Here is a 21734-nt window from a genome sequence, read left to right as displayed (position 1 = left end):
AAAATATATTCCATTGTCAAGTGTCCAGTTTTGTACAGCAATGTGTAGTAAAAGCATATGGGTTGCTTAAAAGGATGGGTTAGCATTACAGAAAGTTAATGGAATTTCAACAGGAATTGACTCAAGCTGTAATGCATCATGTGAATCAGAAAATTAAGAATTAGTTTTTACAGTTTTCCAAAGTAAATCTGACATATCATGACCTGCCCCTGAAGCTGGGTGACTGTGGTTCTTGTTAATAGAACCCTTGGGGCAGATTAGCATGAAACAAAACAGAATGACTGGTGGGTTTTCACACACACACCCACGAGCACGCGCGCATGTGCGCATGCACACGTGTATGTATTCATGGCAGGTTTATTTTGGAACAATTTGATTGCAATGGAAACAAGGTGAGTAGCAGTTTTGGTTTTATCTATAGAAATACAAGAATATAAAAGTATAAAAATAACACTCAAGAAAAGATACAAGAAAGAGAAACAAAGGATAAGAGTAGATAGTGGAAAGGAAAGATACCACCACCCAACAAGAATCGATTGCAATCTGCATGTCTGTTGGTCGAAGTGAGGGTTGCAAACTTGATCCATCAGGGGTGGTGGAGGCCCATGAAACATAAAGTTCAATGGGTTCATAAACATTCAGGTTCAGGTGGGAACATCCAGGTACCTCCCCTGTAGGGCGAAGTTTTGCACTGTCTGTTGTAACACTGTAGATCATGCTTTCTTGTAGAAAGCCCCAGAAATGAGTCTGGGAGCTGTTTGGGAGTCTTGATGGTTTATGACCCCTTCTAAGACATGACTACTGTTTCTCAAACCAATTACACCTTAACAGAAGGAATGAATACCCTCAGGCCTACGTGTGAACGTCCCAGCACCTCTCCTGGGATGGAGAATTTTATACCTGAGCCAGTTGTTGCAACTGACATGGTAAAAAGCATTATCACACCTCACAGGATCTGCTTCTTATAGAATTCTTCCCTTATCTGTCTCAAAACCCAGCTTGTTGCTAAACAGAAGACAGTTTGTTGTGGTCATCCTCTGGCGGTGGGTGCTCACCCACTCTGCACCTGGGCTGTCCTTATGCAGATCAGGGGTTTTGCCACTACATACTCAAAACTCTCCACATCCTCTCAGCTGAGGGTGCAAACGTGGCTTCAAGCAAAGCACGTTGCTTTTACAAATGGCCAATAATTTGAGTCATTAACCTTTAATATTTCAGTCTCTCACAAACAGCAAACCAAAATCCAGTGTTCCATATTTACTCAAGCATTTACAGCAAGTTAATTCCTTAAGCTATATGTGCACAAACATAGCCTAGTTTACACAAGAGACTCATTTTTCAGATAAAAAAAAAATCCATTGACTAGTTACCAACAATACATTGCACACAAATATATTTAGACCTTGAAATGATCGGCAAATCAAAACACAGCAAGAGTGCATTATCACCCATTTAGAATAATCCCCTGAGGTGTGTGGTGGGGTTCTTTGTGTTTTTTGTTTGTTTGTTAGTGGGGTTTTTGTTTTGGTTTTTGTGGTTGCTGCTGGGTTTTTTTTGTTTGCTTATTTTAAAATAACAGATTTAGAAAACTAATAACTTACAAAAACACTGATAATCAAAGAATCGACTACATTGGAAAACACCTCCAAGATCATCAAGTCCAACCCTCGATCCAACACTGCTGTGGTTACTAGACCATGGCACTCAGTGCCACATCCAGTCTCATCTTAAAAACCTTCAGGGACAGTGAATCCACCACCTCCCCGGGCAGCCCATTCCAGTATAATGGCTCATATTTCTACCCCCTCAATACTTTCCTCTTCTTTGATCCTTTTCTACCATCTCAGTAGTATCCCCAGTAGTTTTTTGAGTAGCTGCATGATGCTCAGGCTTCTTTTGCATAAGATTCGTTGATAAAATGTTCTGCCTCAGTTCGTTGATATATTTAAAACCATTTACATCCGAAAGCTTCTGGTTCTGTAAAATGGTTGAAAAGGCTTTTTTAAGGCCGACATCAGGATTGGTGGTTTCTGTTTAATTTTTTCAGGAAATAGCACTGCTTCAGCTTCAGATGTAGGAAATCGTACTCTATAGACTTCAGGGTAAGATTTCTGAAACTAGAAAAGTACATTAATTCAAATTAAGAATCTGACCAGCTTGTAAAATGAACTACGAAAGTGCAACCTCCACTTCTGGATCAGGAAAATTATTTCTCTAATGGCCTTTCTATATTTATATATATAGAAAATATCACCTAATTTTCTAATATGGATTGATTCATCACAGTACCCTGGTTCTAAATTATTATAAATTTGATATCCCCAAGCATATGCACTATTTTACATTTTAGTATTTCTGTACAGGAATACCTGTCTGGATAAAAGACTGGATAAAACCTTTTAAGTTCAAATTAAAGACTGTGGAGCAATTTTTATTTACTTGCTTGAGCTTCTTCTTTTTATCTTTCACAGATATTTCTTTATTCATTACAATTTCTTCCAACAAAGCTGCCAGTGGTTCTTGAGAGCCAGTTGCCCTTTGGTATTCAAATTCATCTGTACTGATTTGGTGACAAAATGATGGAGGAGGAAATGTTGCATCAGTATCATCTCTAGCACATTTTATCTGAAGAAATAGTAAAAAAAAGAGCAGCTATGTTTTCTGCAAAGAATTAGCAAAAACTGGTTTAATTAATTGACCACCCAGAAACATTAAGTAAAGAAGATATGGCATACAGACCCTAAACTGTACTTTCTATCTCTTGTACTAATCTAGTGAGTTCAAGGAATTTCAAAAAACATGACACAAAGGAAGTCTGTTCAACTCTTGAAATAGTTTTAAAGTTACTTTTTCAGTAGAAAATAAAGACAGAGGATCTAAAAGCTAGCTTTGAACAAAACAAAATATGGTATCAGAAAACAGAAAGTTATAAAAAAAATTACAAAGTAAGGATGGTTCTAAAAAAAAAAGTCACAACACTAATGGAAACTCTTTATAATTCACAGTTTTCCTCACTACACATAGTTTACCTATTCCATGGAGAAAATAGTGCTGATTACCAGGAAAACATAATTTAAAGTTCTTGTCTCTAAACCATTTAAGATTTGCTTAGTTGTATGTGAACACATAGTTAAGGATGAATATCAGTAGTCAAAATTAGTTAGCTCTTCATAAGCTAACAGGGACAGAACAAAGTGCTTTAAGAACTGTTGAATTTCAGAGAACAAAGCATAAATTTTACCTAGAAACACAGACATAAGAGGCTTTTTCTCTAGAGACTTACTTGGACTCTCTGGAGATGTACAACATGATCCTCTATAGAAGATTTTAAAGCAGAAGGAACACTTAAGATCTCTTGATAATTATCCATGAGAAAAGATACTAGTTTAGCAGCAAGCAGTTCATCCAAATCTATTTCATCATTTGAGCGGAGAATGCAATGGGAAAAGGCCTGAACCATCTGAGACAAAAAGCAACATCATTAGTATGTATTTTTCTGTTTAGGATCGAGGAGTAGGGAAACAGGCTGCATTTAAAGTGACCTTTTAGAATAAATATTTTAATATCCCAATACTTACTGCACCTCCAACATATTAATACATTAAAAAACCCAATTTGTTACATACAGTGACATTATTTTAGTGGTGGACTGAGGATTACTCCTGCATCATATAGATAACCCAGTTCTGACTTTAGACTCAGAATAGATGAATTCCATTTTATTCTCAAGACTTTGTCAAATAGCCGTTTCACATGGCTCCTTAAACAGAGAATGAGTATTTAGAGATTTTTTTAATATAACACAGAACTTTCATAGAAGTTAACCATGAGAGGGAAAACTGAATATCGCTATTTTGAAATTATCAAACCAAATTTCAGGTCCAGTTCACTTCATGTAATCTTGTGCTCAAGCATTAAGTTACAAGAGTTTTCTGTTTGTGCACTGGTCACTTCTAACGTTAAAAGCACAGGTAATAAAGATTTCTGTCATGTACCATAGACAATGCAGAAGAATTAAAACCTAGCACAAAATACTTGGACTGTAAGGATTCACTTCTAAAAATAACTTTTAGATTATAATGTGACTATTTAAATAAAGGACCGTTTACAGTTAATTAAATTATAACTTCAGCAGTCAAAAATATAATTAGTTTAATTAAGTGCTATTCATAGTTAATTAAAATATTAACTGCTGTGGAACAAATTTAGATTTATGCCCATTACTATAGAATTTTTACAGAATGGCTCTACAGCTTAGTTCTCCATTGCACTTAATTTTCAAAGGCTTTAAAATTAACCAAAATAAATAAATTCTTAGCCAGTTGGAACTGTTAAGAATAAACATTAGAAAAAATAGAGCTTTGTCACAATCTGATTAAAATTATTTTCAGAGACTTTTGTAGTGGAAAAAAAATTACTATTGAAGTAGACCGGTAGGATTTTTTTAAACAGATAAATCAAAATATTAAGCTATATATTTCTAACCTTGACTGAAACAGGAAGTCTTTTTCATTCACACTGCAATGATAAAGAACACCAGAGACCTCCTCTGCTTTTTTTGTTGTTGTTGATTTTGTTTATTTGTTTGGGTGTTGTTTATTTGTTTGTTTGTGGTTTTCTACTGAATAGAGAAGTCAGTGGGGATTTAACTTTAAAGACGAGGAAACCTCTACATTCTCAGCAAGTTCTTTGTGTGCTCACAAATTACAGTGAGATTCCAGTTTATTCAAATTCAGATTATCTTTCCACATAGCTAGAATACATAGACAAACCACTCTTCAAACAAGGAAAGTGTATTATGCATACACTCTCCAGTAAGAATCTTCAACCTGTGCTACTCCAAAAGCCTTGCCCTCGATCTTTTGCCTCGCATTAATACATACCAAAGTTCTGGTCCTCACTGATTCAGAAAGAGGTGGCAAGTCCTTGTTAAGGCTAATTCTTGCCATCATTCTCACCAACAGTTGTAGTCTTTTTCGATTTTCTGGTGGCAGCAGGAGACAAGATATCTGAAGAGCTTCTACAGCCTTATTGTGTTTTTGCAGCAGTCCTGGTTTACATGAGATCAGAAGGTAGGGCAACATTTCTCAGTTATGTATTTCCATAACATTTAACACAACATTTCTATATCAAACTCCCCAAACTCCTTTCTTACTCATTCAAGACTGCCTTAGAACTTCAGTTACCAAAGAGACTAGGAATATATTCCTAGATTTGGACTACTAGAACTGGGTGGCTTGTTTAAGTATTTAGATTTCCTTCTGATGCTCTGGAAAATATTAATAACCATAACCAACAATTCTAGATATTAGAATGCATGAAAAACTACAATGTTTTGATTAATCCTTTGCACTTTTATTACCCTCAGTCCTAAATATAACTGAGATGGTATGCATAGGTATAGCAATCACATTAAAATGTTAAGTCTGTGGCAACAATCAGATGCTTATGCATCAGTGACAGCTATGACAATACCGACATGTCCCTCATGCCAGTAGGGGTTAAATTGGTGCCTCGCTCTGCTTATAGACTCTTGAGAAAACACTCCTGTGAGCATGGTAGAGATATTTGAAGACTGGACATGCACAGTAGAATCTGATAATAGTTTAGATCTAATCTACAGAGGTCTCACCACCAAAATGTCACCCCATTTTGAGTTTATAAGGCTCTGTAAAGAAAGCATCTATCACAAATTTGCCTCAACAGCACTAATACGAGAACAAAAGTCAGGAAGCAAAATACCTGCATGACTGACATCTAACAGTAAATTCTATTAAAAAAAGAGGAAAACAAATAGAGACTTTTTTCCCCCCATAGGATTATAGAGGTTGGAAAAGATCTCTGGAGAATACATAGACCTCTTCCCATGCTCAAAGCAGGTTCATCTACAGCAAGATGCCTAAAACCATATCCTGCCAGGTTTTGAATACCTTCAAAGATGGAGATTCCACAGTCTCTCTGGTCAATCACTTTCACTGTTTGACCACCTCCCACTTAAAATGCTATTTTCCTTTATATAAAAGAGGTTTCCTGCCCATTGTCTCTTGCCCTGTCATTGGGTATCACTGATTTGGCTCCTTCTTCTTCCCTCCAACTACATCAATCTTTTATACACATTAGAAAGATTCTCTCTCTAAGCCTTCTCCTCTTCAGGCTAAACAGTCCCTGCTCTCAGTCTCTTCCTATATGGGACACGTTCCAAGACTTAATTTTTGCGGTGTTTACTGGACTTGATGACTGGCACTGAGGAAATATCTCCCTCAACCCGCTGACAGTGCTCTTAATGCCGTTATGAACGCTGCTGATATTCTTTGCTTCAAGGACACACTGCTGGCTCATGGTCACATTAGTGCCCACCAGGACTTCCAAGGACTTCTCAGCAAAGCTTCTTTCAATTCAGCACCCTTTCTAATCAGCATCCTTTCTAATCTAGACTTCAGTCAAGCAATTTCTAAAAGCTTCTGAGAGTTTTTAAGACATTTAAAAATTTGTAAAAAAAGAAAATCTGTTAAAATCCATCTGTTAGATGCTGAGCAATGAACAGAGGCATTTCAAAATTATAAAGACAAGCAATGGAAGACTTCTGAACTATTGTGATCAAAAGGATACAAAGATAAAACCACCTTGTGATATGAAATAAATTTAAATATTAAACAGTTTTCTATGTAGAATGCAAAGGACAAATCCTAAAGAATTCAGCTGTCATACTATTTAGTTGTGGTAAATTAACTCCATGAAATTAATTCTAAAGAATATTTTTTCATTATATCCCAAACTACTTACCTAACACACTAACGAAAACATCAAAAAAATGAAATGTGAGAAGAGGTTCTTTCATCTGGTCAAAGTAGTCAACTATAGTTTTGAAAACATCTTTTTCAAAGCCTGCATATGTAGGCTGTTTCAAATCTGAACAGCTGGGCCCTACAAAGAGGAAAAAAAAAAGGGGGGGGGAGGAAAAAATGAGAGAGAACAGTGATTTTAAGCCACCAACCAAATCAGTATTTTCTAATCCAGTTCATGAAAATGTACCATTAGAGGGAAAAAAAAAAGAGGAAGAAAATATTCATTCCTCAAAATAAGTGAAATTTCATTGATCTACTGAATTGATCTATTCCCAACAGGTCTAGTGAAGACACATAGTGGAGGAAAAACATGAACAGAATAGTTAAACCTTTATATACTTCATTGAAATAAGCTGCACCGGAAGGAGAATACATGCTGTTTTCCAAATTTGTTTAGGCAATTTTCATAAAAAAATGGTGACTATAAACAGGATTTGATAAACTGGTAAAGGCACAGTCAATTCAATTGATTTTTATGGGGGTGGGTTGTTCCTGGGATATTTTTCCTCCTCCTGAATTACTTACAATTTGCTAGACATTTCATCGCGGATAATATCCAGTGAGGTAGTTCTTCTGCATGGGAAAGAAACAGACAGAAATTAAAAGGAGGAAAAGAAATTAGAAAAATACCTAACTGCAAGATAAAAGCACAGCTGAAAACACTATGACGTTTCTTCTGTATAGTAAATGAACTGATTCCAAAGCCAACCTATACTTTAATGCAGGATCTAACTCGAATTACATCTGTATTTCAGTATCTTCAGTATTCCCTGTCAACCACTTATGCATTCTGCTCTTGCAACTCAATCAGCAAAATGGATCATATCACAAATCCTTAACCCACCCTAAAAAAATCAAACTAATTCAAGCTACACCTTCACCAGTGCAATACAGTGAAGTGTTTCCTTTGTACTGAAGATGATGAAAAGCACTTGTATATTCGGTTCTGTCATTTCTACAAGGCTGAATACTTAGAGGTGCTCCTAGCTTTAAAATGAACACATACACATTCTGAAGGATGTGTATGTACACAATCAAAACAGGTTTCAATATCATACTTCCCTACAAAACTTGTGATAACCATGGTGGTAATAACACTGTGATACGTCAGAGCAGCAAAGATGCTATATTTTTTCCCTTATATTGAAAGTAGCTCTAAACATGATACTATCTTCAAAAGACATTGACTGAAAATTCAAAATTTTTAAAGCATCTCTTGGTGTACAGTTTGGCTCTTTCCCAATTTTTAATACATTTTTTCCACACTGCCTCCAGTTCAGGCAGTTGAAAGGGCAGGGTTGAGAAAGCTACCTTGAAGTGAATAAAAGCCCTATCTTTATAAATGGTAAAAATTTGCTGCTGTTTCATCCTTGTTTTTCAACCCTAAAGCTGGAATATGTTTAAGAGGGTAAATATGAAATAAACACTGACTTTTACAAATGGGATCTCAGAGGCGAACAATGGCCTTCTACTTTATAAAAACTCTAGTACCGATGTGATCATACAAGTATAAAGATGCTATGGGCTAGTATAAATTAGAACTAATACTAATAGTAAACTACAAATACAAAAAATTTAAATGAAAACTTCTAAAATACTCACTTGATTTGTCTTCCAAAGTGACAATGCCTTGTTTATTGACATTGTATACATTTTGAACTATATGTTTTGAATTCACAAGTCTTGCATTTAACACTTCATCCAGAGAATCCAAACCCAAGACCCTTTGTAACCTGTAAAAACACAAACACATGGTTCACACATCATCTAATCTGGAAGAAGTGAACATAAAGTGTTTGGATACAATTCTGAAACAAAGGAGGTCTCCGATTCATAGAGAATATCTCCAGTTGGACAGCACCCAAAAGGATCATTGAATGCAACCCCTGCTCCTCACAGGACTCCCTAGATTCACAGAATATCCTGAGCAAGAAGGAACCCACAAGGACTCCAACTCCTGGTTTGCATAACACAATCCCAAAAATCACACCAAGCGCCTGAGAGCATTGTCCAAACACTTGAACTTTGTCAGGCTTGGTGCAGTGTTAACTTTTCCGGGGAGCACACTCCAGTGCCCAATCACCCTCCCAGTGAAGAATCATTTCCTAATGTGGAGTCTGAAGTTCCCTGACACAGCCCGATTCCATCTCCTTGTGTCCTACTGCTGGTCATCAAAGATCATCTGCATCTCTGCCTCCCTTGCATTTGTAGACTGCAATGAGGTCACCCCCCAGCCTGCTCAAAGTTAAACAGACTAAGTGACCTCAACCTCTCCTCCTAAATTTTGCCTTCAAGACCTTTCACCATCTTAGGTGCCCTGCTCTGGACATTCCCTGTGCATGCTGACAGTTTACCTGGAAGGATACTGCAAGAGACAGTATCAAAAGCTTTGCCAAAATCCAAAAAACCCACATGTATTGGCTTCCCTCTGTCCCTTGGTCAGGGGTGACCTTGTCATAAAAGGAAACTGAATTGATTAAGCAGGACTAAAACTACTGAAACTATGATGGCTTTGATCAATGACTGCGTTGTCTCACAAGATTTTTCATTAACTCCCAAAATAACCTTTTCCATCATTTTTCCAGGCACTGAAGTGAAACTGACAAGACTGGAACTACCAGGGTCTTCATTCTTAGCCTTCTTAAAACTTGGGAAAATACCTGGCAGCTTCCAATCAGCTGGGACTTCTCTGGGCTACCAAGTCAGTTGAAAATAATGGAAAGAGATCTGCAATGACATCATCCAGCTCTTTCAGTACTCTGGGATGAATTCCGTTAGGCTCCATAGATTTAAGTGCATCCAGCTGGAGTAGCAAGTTTCAAAGAAGTTCAGAGTCAACTGTGAGTCTCCCATTTCTCACAGTCAAAGCCTTCCAATACAGAGCTCTGGGGGTCCCAGGAGTCCATCATCAGATTTAGAGAGGCCATGACTTTTTGCCAGGCTAATACCATTGCTCCCTGGTCAAGCTGGCAGGGTTTCAGGAGCCTTCCACACAAACTGCTGTGCCAATCCTGTTTGCTAGTGTTCCATAGGGGTCACTGTGTGAAGGAGGGGCTTGGCCACCATTGTCTCTCGCCCTGTCACCTAGGTCCCATCAGCCACTACCATATGAGCTGCAGGCAGAGACCAGAGGGCCTCTCCACTCCGCTGCAATCTCCTTGTTTGAGGAAACCTGGCAGTGCACACGCACTAAAGAACATGCTGCCGATCGAGCTGTCACCAAAGCTACTTGCCTCAGCATTGAGTTCATCACATGTACATAATGTGCTAGGTTTACAATAAAGTAATCATTAGTAAAGCCTCAACTGTTCTGTAATATTAGCTAATGTATATTATTTTTTACCCCTGCATAAACTGTCTTAAACAATGACTTTAACTTTGCGTGGGATATTCCTTTTGAATATAGCAAAGAATATCTGACTCTCAAAGCCTTCAGCACTCAAGTAGTTACTCCATTTATCTCATACAAAGTATTGTACTTGGGATTGAAAGGCTTCATAGTGTTGCATTCCTACATAAGTGCTTCTACTTCATAGCAACAAGAGAAAAAAAAAAAAGACAGAGAAAAAAGTGATTAAATAAGACAAAGCCCACACAACAGGACTAGCATAACACAACGTGAAAAAGTCAAAAGATACCAAGCACAATAAAGTTTTTTTGCAGACTTGATTTGCTGAATTGATTTGTAGACTTGATTTGCCAAATAACAAGTAGTAGAGAGTGGTATAGTCTAGACACTATAGCTTTGAAGGCAGTGATGAAAAGTGACTGGGTGAAATTACAAGCATTACCAGAGAAGACAGGTAAGACTATTACCTACTACACAGTGTTACCACAGCTTGACTCACAAGTATACTCACTGTGACAAAGTCATGGATTTCCATATCTCTTCTATATTTGTTTGTGTAAGCTCTCTGCGGAACACAGGTTTGCATGCCGGTACTTCCCCTATAGCTATACTGTGTCGCTTGTACCACATCTCAGAGTTCTGAAATCAGAAAAAACTCTCCTACTTAACTGGTGCCTTTTCAAGTATTAAACAGTATAATACAATTGTGGTAGAACATTTCAAGCGTTCCTAAATTCCAATAAAGTCTTCAGGATGCAAGTGAGTGTTTGTGTTTCATATGTGTGAAACATTTTTCTCAATCACGCACACATTGCTTCTCAATTCCTTAATTTGTCCAAAGCTGAAAAATTACATGTATCAGAATAACCATTAAAGTTCAGGAGTCAACAGTCTTCAATCCTGTGTTCAGGTCATCTCCATGATTAAAATCTGTTTGTCTACCATTTTCAGATTATACATGTGCTTACGAAAAAGTTATTGGAGAATTATTAGATGAAATACGAAAGAATTGGAAACAATTCATCCTTTTTCAGCATATACCAATCATAGTTAAACATCAAGCTCATTAGCAGGTTTTATACATGATGAAACTAAAAGCAAATAGCTACATCTGAAGACACTCCTCAGTCCACCATTATAACACAGTAAAGTTGAGAATGCAGAAAACTACTATCCTTTACCCAACCTTCAATCCAAGCTTGACGCTTGAAGATTGTCATTAAGGTGTCAGTGGATGGACATACAATGCAGTTTGTAACAGCAACATACTTTTCAACACAAAACTCCTAGTCATTCCCAGTTCTTCGATTTGTATCACAGAGCAGTGCTGGAGCCCACTAAAACTATAACTTGTGATCACAACCAAACCACAAAATACACTCCAGGAATACGCTTAATTACTCCAAGTGCTAATTATCTGTCATTCCATGACACTAGACTAGAGCTATCATGGCTAGGCTTCGCAAATGAAGATTTGAGAAGGATTCTGCCCACGCTTGCTGCAAGTGTGCTGACAGCTAAAAAGGTCAATGTGAGATAATCAAGTCTGGTTGCAAAAGGCACGGCTGAAACTCCTTAGGCAACAATTGTCAGCAAGACAACAGTTCTTTCTGCATCTCCGGGGTCAGTCTCAGGCGACCAATGCCCTGAACCGCCTGCATGCAGGGTTGGGTCTGCAGCTTCCAGTGCACCTTATCACCTGCCATTTCGTTCCTCACCTGTCGCTGCAGGACTTTACGAGTGTGGACATATCCTGCAAGACTGTGCTGCAGATTTTTTAGGTGAGGCTCAGCACGCGCAGAACTGATCCCACCCTTTACTCCTGAGGTTCATCTGCCAGGGCCTAGCAAGCTTGGATGGTGACAGTGAGGTCCTTAGGACATAGGTTTAATTACAGTATCCTTCTCTTGGATGGAGGGCCTCACAGGGCTAAGCGATCTCCATCTACCCGGGTTTGAAACTAGTTGTCCTTCTCCTAGGATGGTCGCTGGAAGGCTAGTGAGCTCATCCTGCCCATGGACACATTTTATCTAGAGCTAGTTTGAAACAAATAGCACCTCTGAAATTAAGGGTCTGGTCTTCCACATCAGTATTTCATGACACAGACCCATGCTCATCAATCCCCACGCAGCCAGTAAGTGCTCAGACTGATGCTGGAGCAACTCAAGGTACCACCACTTTCAGGTATCTGTTTTCTTCAGCATTTCAGTAGAAGATACACCTTATTATAAATGAGCCAGCAGAAAGGAGCTTATAACTTTGCCTCAGTTACTTACTGATTTAATATCACTGTATTAATCCAAACTACCAATGAAAGAGATTTTGAGCTATGCCAGACTGCGCGCTGTTGCATCTGAGTCAGATGTATAGAGGCAGTCTTTTCCTAACTCTTATCAGGCCAGGATGCTTGGATGGAAATCTAGAGCAGACAGCTAGAAGCTGTAGCATGCTAAAACTTCAGCAGAAACTTGCTCAGTAATTAAAATACTCTATTCTCTTGACTGGTCTTTGGCACTCCCTTTTCTTTTATCTTAATCTTCTACCTAGTATTGAAGTTCTCAGGACCATGTTCTTCCTCTTCAGAAACCTGCTGTACATAAAAAGTGCACTTGATTTGCACACCATTAATTGGATTGCAAATATGAAATAACCATTCATTCAGAAACTCTACATATCCAGCAAAATGGTAGGAGCTACTTTTCCAAACAGACTGTGGATCACCAAGAAATCGAAGGTCAGTGTCCTGCACTGAAAGGCAGTAATAAAAAGGCAACAATTATCAAAGAAGTCCCAAGAGTTCACAAAATATGAGAACACACACATACAAGATACACTGGAGGAAGGACTTAGAATACACATAACTCCAGAAGCCTAGGCTTTTACCATGTCCAGGTGGTAAGAGTTGATAAAATTTTTAAAATAAAAGTATTTAGCATTTAATTTTATAATCAACTATTTTGTGCCACATCAAAGAGGTCATTAGTTCAGTTTTGCTTTCCAAATATGCTTATGTCCGGGGAAATGAAAACTGGGTGTTTTACCATTGAGACAGATTTCACTGGGATGCATTCTTGAGAAGTGCCAGCCTTCGGTTCATTCCAGTCTGGAAATTTAATTATTTCCTTTCCACATGAAGGTTTCTTAGGATATGACTTCAGTGGTGAGGAAGGAGGAAATCTGTAATTAGAGAATATTTTTAAAGCCTCTGAACACCAACCTAATCTATATTTACCAATGCAAAACTGTAGTAGGCCTTCACATGCAAAAATACAGCAAATGCCTTGGACATTCAGTGTTCCCTGGAGACTGGTGTTAAGTGCTATGTAAAACACAGTGAGGTGTCTTGTTTGGCCTCCAGCTGTTGCTCCCGAACAGTTCAGGTCCTTTGTACTTCCCATGACATAGCTGAGCCTTGGGTGAATGTCTGATATTCCAGTGCATCTCATATAGCATCAGCTGCCTATGCACAAACAGCTGACTCAGGTCATCACTAGAAGACACTGATCCTGCTGAAAAAGCTGTGGATTTAATTAAAGTGCATGCAAGTGTCTACACAAAATTTTATCAACATTACCATGTTCTTCTGTGTTTACATGCTTCCTATGTGAAGACCATAACCTGTAGTTCTTCTCTGGAGTCTTTTTCCATTTGTTGTGCAGGTAACTAATTCACTCGTTAAGGCATTTCAGGAAGTGCCTTGAAGAAATTAGCAAAAATAAGCCCTAAACCAGCCCTTGTAGAAAACAAGGAAAACAAACTATCCAGCTTGATCAGAACCAAATTACTGCTAAGCCATTTACAAAGGAATTAATGACAGCATACCACAAAGACAAATCAGTTAGATGGCAACACATCTTCAGACTGGCCCAGACCTGATCTTGTTTACTTTCACTCCTAACTCTTAGATGCTGAGATTCCTGATGCTTCAAGAAATTACTTAAGCCTCACTCACGTTTTAATCAGAATGTAAAAGACAGTTATGCCTTTTGCAACAAGAGCTTGTACACTGTTGGATAGCATGCATATATATCCTACTAGAAAGATACACTCAAGAAATCCTCAGGTTTCTCCATCCTCTCATGCAGTTTCAGTAAGTTTTTAATTTAGTTTGTGTTGTAGCGTTGTTAGTCCAGTAGTGTTACTCTGCATGGGTTAAACACACGATGGTTTTGATCATGCATACTGAGACCATTTGGCATCTTCCACAGTGCACTCTTCAACAGAGTATACACAACACGGAGAGATGCCACTTCCGTCAGACTAACCCTGAGAAGTAGCAGCAAACATCTCATACTAATCCTGCCAGATTTACTTGCCTTTTGAAAGTAAACCAGATTAGATGGCAGATGTTCAGCTGTTGACTGATCTCAACCATTTTTCACATACTATTTCTTAGAGTTTGATGTTAACTATCTGCAAGCCTTTTTCCTTTGCCTTACACTATTCTCAGCAGTTCCCTGCTTCATCTCCACTTCTTCACAATTTTTATCTTTGAGCCACTTGCAGCCCTGATTCACAAACAACCAGTTTGTGAATGAGTTATTACAAGCAGAAAAAGGAGGTGCACATTCCCCTTTTTCACATAGCATTACATCAAGACCTAGATGAAGACAAGTTTTTGGATGAATGATGAAAACCCGTCTGATTTTATGACGAAAACATTAACGGTACTCAAAGCTAAGAGCTGAGGAGCATTCCAAGCTTGACACATCAAGATCAAAATGGTTTATAGCTGGCAACACTAGTTTTAGGACTCTGTACAAAGAGGAAATAGAGATACTTTGCGTTCAGAACAGAGGATAGAGAACAAGGTCAACCAACACTGGTCCCAGTGGTATAACAGGTATTAGAGCTGAATTCCAAAAGTTTGCTATCAATGCAAGCATACTAACCTAACCCTTTAGCTTTTAATAGAAATGCTGCAACTCAAAAAAACTTTAAAGCCTGACAGCTTCCAAAACTGTAACTTCTCATTCACTTTTGTAAACTAAACTGAGACAGTAGGTCAAAACAAACATAGTTTTTTCTATTTTTAGAAGTCACATTAGATCTCACCTTCATATTTAATACTTGCCAAATATTCTCATGCAAACCAACATTTAGCAACATCTCTTTTGCATAATCCACGAAGTGAAGAATAGCAGACAGCCACATTTATGTGTGAAGGTAATGAATTACAACTGTGCACCACAGTTTACGGTCACAGCACATTAACACAAATTTACAGAAAAGGCATATAGCATGTCAATATTTCCAGAGTAAGCACTGTGAGTGGAATTGACTCATAACACAACTTGTATCAACACAGTCAAGACAAAAAGATAGCATTTTCAACATAACATTAGGAAAGCCCACCAGAGGGAGCTGCCAGGACATGAAATGCATGAGTAAAACGGTCTTGAAAACCAGTGTTTAGCTCCATGAATAGGAAAAAGGCATGTTTTGATACTTAAATCCATGCATAAAATACATAGCTTATTTATGCACTAAGCCCAATGGGAAAAAAGCTGGCTCCAGTTCAAGATGCATGAAAGGCAGTTTTAGTTAAAAAAAAAGTTCAATTAGTCAGTTATCTTTTCAATAGGAGGTGGAGAAAGAACAAAACATATAACAAAAAAGGTCTCTTATCCAATAGCAGGTCATTAGGCAGAGCACACAGAAAATTAAACAGAAATATTTCACCCAACCAACTTCTACATCCTGTAGCTCAGGAAAGTCGTGCCTGAAAATACAAATGAATAGAAGAACAAAATAATTTGAATGTGTCAGAATGCTAACATGAAACAAACAAAAAATCCCCCAGCCTCATGAATACAGCAAATCCAAACCAAAGAGACATATCGTAATACCAGCAGTTACCAAAACTCATATTAAATCATTTGACATGAGTCCTTCTCCAAAAAGAAAGGAGACATCAGCAAAAAAAAAAAAAAAAAAAAAACCTGCAGGCAGTGCTCTCGTTTACAATAGGCATGTCAGGACTGGGCTAGGAATGTACCAAACCAACAACACACCCAGCACCATGTGCTGCAGCAGAACCTAACTCCTTTTCCGACTTGGCTCAAACAGGTAAAAAGTCTGCTCAATATCTCCCCGTTATATTTAACCTTATTAAGGTCAAAGACCTAAGATTCTCTGCAGCTCCTCTTGTCTTCTATGCCTGTTTCTCCATCCGAACTAGTCAATGACTCAGTAAATGTCACAATGTCTTGCCCTTTCATAGCAGCCATAAGCAGGTAGCCAAAGAATTTAAGAACAAGCATATAATACTTCCTCATGCATCCTTTCCCAGCCTTCAGTCATACTCAGCTCACAGACTGCAGAACCTATATTGAGATAGGTAGGGATTTCCTTCAGTGAGATTCTCAAAATATCTTCAGATACAAGACCTTTGATACATGTGTCCTTCACACTTAAATCACAAATTCTAAAATTTAACACAAATCTCATCCAATCTGACTGTAAATAACTGAAGTGACACAAGCCTAACATAAACCACAGTAGAAGAAAGTACCTTAACCCAAGCTTGTTTATAACCAAGGAAAAAAATTACAGCATACAAACCTCTTACTTTTTAAGTATTCCAAGTTAATGAATAAAATTAGGAGAGTAATGAACAACTGCACTTATAGCATAGGCATACAGACCAGACAGTAAAAAAGTTTAGGTTCAGTCTATACACAAACTAGAGCAAAAGAGCAATAGAGCAAAGTGAAAAATAAACTTCATACAAAGCAAGTGGGAATTCAGTATTACTTATTTTCCCAAAGAGGATATTAAGAAAACATCTGAAAATTAATATGTAAATTTTAAGTATGCAGTAAAAGCTATAACAAGTACAGGCTTATTGCTAACTTATTTTCCCTATTGCTTTGCATGAAGATAACTCCCATTTCCTAAAAAGAAGACTCACCACGCTAAAAGTTACATATCTGTACTTAAGGTAATGGTAATTTTTATATTACTTTTGCACTGAACAAGACACTACAAGACGGTATAAATTCATAACGCACAACTTCTGGACATCTAAACCTTAACTGTGGTTACAAGAGGTCAAAGAATCCACTCCAGTAACGCTAAGTTTTTATTACAAAGAAAATTCTTTTCCTCTGTTAACAAGCCACCTGTTTGAGATAAGTAAGCAACCAAAGCTTTGTCTCTTCTATGACAATTTCAATCTATAAACTAAGGAGTATAAAATAGGTTACATCATAAATTACTTAGACTGAGAAGGCCCTTCTCTTCTCTCAGAAGGAGTAGAAACAGCAACCAAAATAGTCATGGAGTTCGGGGAGAGGGAGCACAACTGGAGATGGATGAACAATGGCATTCTCACTTCCACCTACCTCACCTTAATATGCACTCTTCCAACACCAACAAACCTGATGTCTACCGACAGCAATCAGAACTTCCTAACTTGTGAAACTGTAATAGATTTTGTTAGTATTCACAGAATGTAACTGAACAGAAGCGACCTTCAAAAATACTTAAAAACGGATAAGAAAACTGAAGCCAAACATTAAATTTTGACAGTTACCCATTACTAAGAAAAACAAAGTCTTTTAAACGAAGGGGAGGAATACATCAACCGTTTTGCAGAGGTATTCTACAAAAATACTTGTAAGACATGAATAAGAGTTATTACACTTTGTTTCCAGAAAAAAAAAAAAAAATTCAATCAACTTATACAAGCTTACCGATACAAATGGCCATCATCTTGAAAGTCCTCTTTGCCCCACCTTCCTTTAATATCTTCAATAACATGATTTTTCAGGAACTTTTTAAGCAGCTTAACCGTCTGATCGCGAGTCACCTCTGGGCCGAAGTTTTGATTAGAGCCGAGTAGCTCAAGTAAAATATCCACCGCTTCCGAGGCTTTGAAGCAACGATCGTAGCTTTTGAAACGATAGCGGTGCTTCCGTACGGGCATCCCAGCACGGAAGAGTTCTATTATCTCGTTCCACTGAGGGAGGAGAACAAAGCAAATCGTTACTGGAACTCTTCTCCCAGGAGCATTTTGGCTCTGCAAGAGCGATCAGAAAGCAGAAACTTGAAACTCCGAAAGCAGAGCTACACACTTTTTGGTTAATCTGCGTTTGAGAGAACACTGACAGCTAAATCCAGGAGTTAGACTGTCCAGACCTGAGAACAAACACAGGTCTAGGAAGCTGAAATAGTTAGAGCCCCATATACCTGCCCTCCAACGGACACGGCTTTAACCTTCCTTAGGCGGGACAAAAGGCTGGACCTGCCGCACCGCTCCGCAGCGCCGAGCTCTGCGCGGCGCCAGCACGGGGCGCCCCCGCCCCGCACGGAGCGAGCCTGGCAGCAGCGGCCAGCACCCAGAAGACTGGAGAGGGAGCAGCCGCGGGGGCAGAGCTGCCAGGGGGCAGCGGAGCACTCACCAGGCGTGTGGCGCGGTAAGGGCCGGGCCCCACCAGCCGCGGCTCCATTGGCGCGGCCGCGCCGACCCCGCGCCGCGTTTGAATCCGTGACGGGCCGTGTCGCCTCCGCCCATTGGCTGGCGGCCAGGGCACGTCAGGAGCCCGCGCCATCTCTGATTGGCGAGGCCGGGCTGATGGCGCGCGCCGAGGGGCCGGGCGGGAGCAGCGGGAGCGCTGCCCTGAGGGCGGGCCTGGCGAGCCGAGCCCGCGTTTAAACCCAGCCTTACCTTAGCAATGTGTACCAGCATCTGAAGGGAGCGTGCCCAGAGGATGGAGACAGGCTCTTCTCGGTAGTGCTGAGCAATAGGACAGGAGACAATAAACAGAAACTGATGCACAGGAAGTCCCACCTGAATATAGGGAAAAACTTCATTACTGTGCAGTTGACAACGCACTGGAAGAGATTGACCAGAGAGGCTGTGGAGTCTCCCTCACTGAAGATATCCAAGAATCGTCTGGATGCAATCCCGTCCCATGTGCTCTAGGATGACCCTGTTGGACCAGATGACCCACTGTGGTACCTTCTAACCTGACTCATTCTGTGGGTGACAATGGATCAAATTGTCAGTGTCAGTGAAACACTGGCCAGTGAATTAGCACCCAGATAAAGAACACACAACCTTGGCTTAAACTAAACGATCAAACAAACAAAACAAAAGAAAAAAAATCCAGCAAAACTCAACATTTTTTTATGTTTTAAAGTTGCTTCCAATCATATTTTTTGATCAATAATTTTGTTTTGAATTCAGGCTGTTAAGTAATAATTATCCCACACACAATTATATTTTATATTATTCATACAGAAGACAGGGATTGATGGTGATGTCACAGAGTTCACTGAGTTGTTTTATATTAGCTTTTTATTTTAAAGAAAGGGTGACTTGAAAAATAAATAGGAATCTTGTTTTAAGGCACACAATTCTGAAAGGAGGTCAGCTATGCTGGAGGGACAGAGATATAACTGACATTCCTGTGACACCTATTACAGATGAGCTATCTGTCAATCGTTAGGTCTCCCACAGGTGAGGAATGGCTGCTAACACTAATGTTTCATCTCCGCCAAGTTCAAGGAAAACAAAATTTCCCTCTCAACGTTCACCATAACATGCACTTCTCTTTCTAACCTACCTCAAATGTATGATACACTTAAGCATGTAAGATGCAAAATTTTTAGGTCCAGGTCAAGTTTGTGTGATTCTCACATTGGGTGTAAGAGGACAGGATTTAATAACATTTTGTACTGATGTCATTGGCATAGTTACACTTTATGCATCCTCTTAGGATACATCCATACAACTCACTGAGACAATGCATTCTCTTTCTCCAAATGCTTCATAACTCACGGAAAACTAAACCATTGTGCAAGAGATTATGCAGCATGGATCTGACATGGCAGTTGCTGACAGCCCACAGAGTGATTAGCATCTCCAGTTTCTGCTCCTGCTTATTAGTTCCTAATCTCAACTAACTCTGGAAGACTTTGGCTACTGTACAACTGCTGGAATTGGAAGTTTTTCCTGACTCTTTTCTGTTCAGCATCTGTCCACATACAGTGCTTCTTAGTTTTTACCATGTACACTCTCAGGTACTACGTAAGCCCACATGAGTGAGATTCTCTGATAAAGCACCTTTCCACATGCACTGCCAAGGAGCTGAGAACTCAGCACTGATGATCAAGCGTCTGAAATTCAGGGGTCCCAAGACAGATTTCAAGTCATCCAAATACTTTCTGAGATCTACTTTCAAACTGTCATGAGAGCTGACAGCTACAGGGATTAAACAATGGAAAGATAAAACATAAACTATTTTTTAAATTTGTTTTATAAAGAAGACTCAATGTAATCTCAAAAGAAAACATTTGCAACTCATGCCTACGATAAAGTTAAAATTCTTTTAGCATTTAAAATGCACCACAAAAGTCAATAAAATAAAAGTGTTCAGGTAATGAAAGTTGTTCCCTCAGTATTGTACAAGAGGGAGGCTATTAAAACCTGCCTTTGGGTATTTGAAAATCCCCCAGACCAGATCAAATACAAAGCAAGTTTTGCAAGCTTCTTTTCTTTAGTGTTAAACATAATAGAAAACACTACTTTTAAAGGTAACATTAACTTAAACACCTTTAACTCCTCATTTGCAGGTCTGTTGTGTGCATCAATCCCTTAATAAAGTCATGCAGTACAAATGCAACTTACATATGACAGCTAGTTCCTTTGACTTCTACACATGTGTGACCCTAACCTGGGTCTGCCTAGCCATGGAAAAAAAACATTCTGGTTAATTCCACACAGACTGGAGCTGTGCCCAGTCACCACTGCCTGACCCACTCTTAGAAGCCAGAGAATGTCACATATTATTTTGCCTGGTTCTGGACAAAGTAACTGGTGCTATTAAAGAAATAACTTTAGCCTTGCATTGATAGAAACAAGAAATTATAATAATAAAAAACCCAACACAAACTCTTTCTAGGCATGTATTTCAATAGATAATGGAAATGGAAGAGAGCAGAGCACGGTACAATCATGCTAGGCAACATTCAAGCTTCAATCAAAGAAAATTTCTTTTTTAAATTTTATTTAAGTGCTAAGATTTTGGCTATTGAATTACAAGATTCAGTAATCCCCTCGTCCCCTCCCATAAACAGCATATGCTACCAATATAAAATAAATCCATAGATACATTGAATAATATGTATATTAGGCTACTACAGTGAACAAATCAGTAAGATGTTTTGACCACTACAAGATCGCTACAAGACAATTCAGATAATCCCCATATTAGTAGCTTTCCAACATTTACGATAATGTCCAACTGAGTAGAACATGAAATGAATTAAGTTCTTAGTAAAAGACAGTGTATCCAAAAACCTGATCTTCAAATGAAACGCCATGCCTTGACAGATTAACACACAATCCTTCCTTTAAAGTAATACAGTTTATAAACAGATATAACAATGTTTATGTATTAACTGTATTAATAAGCTTTAAATAGTATTTACTGAAGATTCTTTTAATTCAGCTGACAGTCTCAGGAACTTACAACATTTAAGGTGAAGTGATTTTTATCCCCCTCAGTGGTCAAAGTACTCAGTACTTTTCA

General features: G+C 38.6%; 1 protein-coding gene across 1 annotated transcript; it reads right to left on the bottom strand.

The window, feature by feature from the left end:
- Positions 1–1749: 1749 nt before the first annotated feature.
- On the bottom strand, positions 1750–18689 carry DEPDC1B (DEP domain containing 1B). Its single transcript, XM_027883198.1, has 11 exons — positions 18600–18689; positions 17892–18157; positions 13236–13371; positions 10706–10833; positions 8448–8578; positions 7371–7418; positions 6784–6924; positions 4884–5050; positions 3284–3460; positions 2440–2625; positions 1750–2117 (listed from the first exon to the last, which is right to left on the bottom strand). The coding sequence occupies exons 1-11, from the start codon at positions 18645–18647 to the stop codon at positions 1956–1958; spliced, it is 1590 nt and encodes a 529-aa protein (XP_027738999.1). The 5' UTR covers positions 18648–18689; the 3' UTR covers positions 1750–1955.
- Positions 18690–21734: the final 3045 nt, after the last annotated feature.

The sequence above is a fragment of the Empidonax traillii genome, unplaced genomic scaffold (genome assembly GCF_003031625.1).
Source record: "Empidonax traillii isolate 1590-97213 ecotype Southwest subspecies unplaced genomic scaffold, ASM303162v1 scaffold120:size1031401, whole genome shotgun sequence".
NCBI classification, from domain to species: Eukaryota; Metazoa; Chordata; class Aves; order Passeriformes; family Tyrannidae; genus Empidonax; species Empidonax traillii.
The sequence above is the reverse complement of the archived record's forward strand: the minus strand, read 5'-3'. Positions and strand labels throughout refer to the sequence as shown.

Bases quoted from the DNA above. Each gene is read 5' to 3' on its own strand.
- DEPDC1B (XM_027883198.1), bottom strand. From the start codon at position 18,647: ATGGAGCCGCGGCTGGTGGGGCCCGGCCCTTACCGCGCCACACGCCTG. The intron at 3,461-4,883 runs GTATGTATTAAT...TTTTTGTCTCAG, and splicing joins CAGTGAGGACCAGAACTTTG to ATGGTTCAGGCCTTTTCCCA. The intron at 2,626-3,283 runs GTAAGTCTCTAG...CTATTTCTTCAG, and splicing joins TACATCTCCAGAGAGTCCAA to ATAAAATGTGCTAGAGATGA.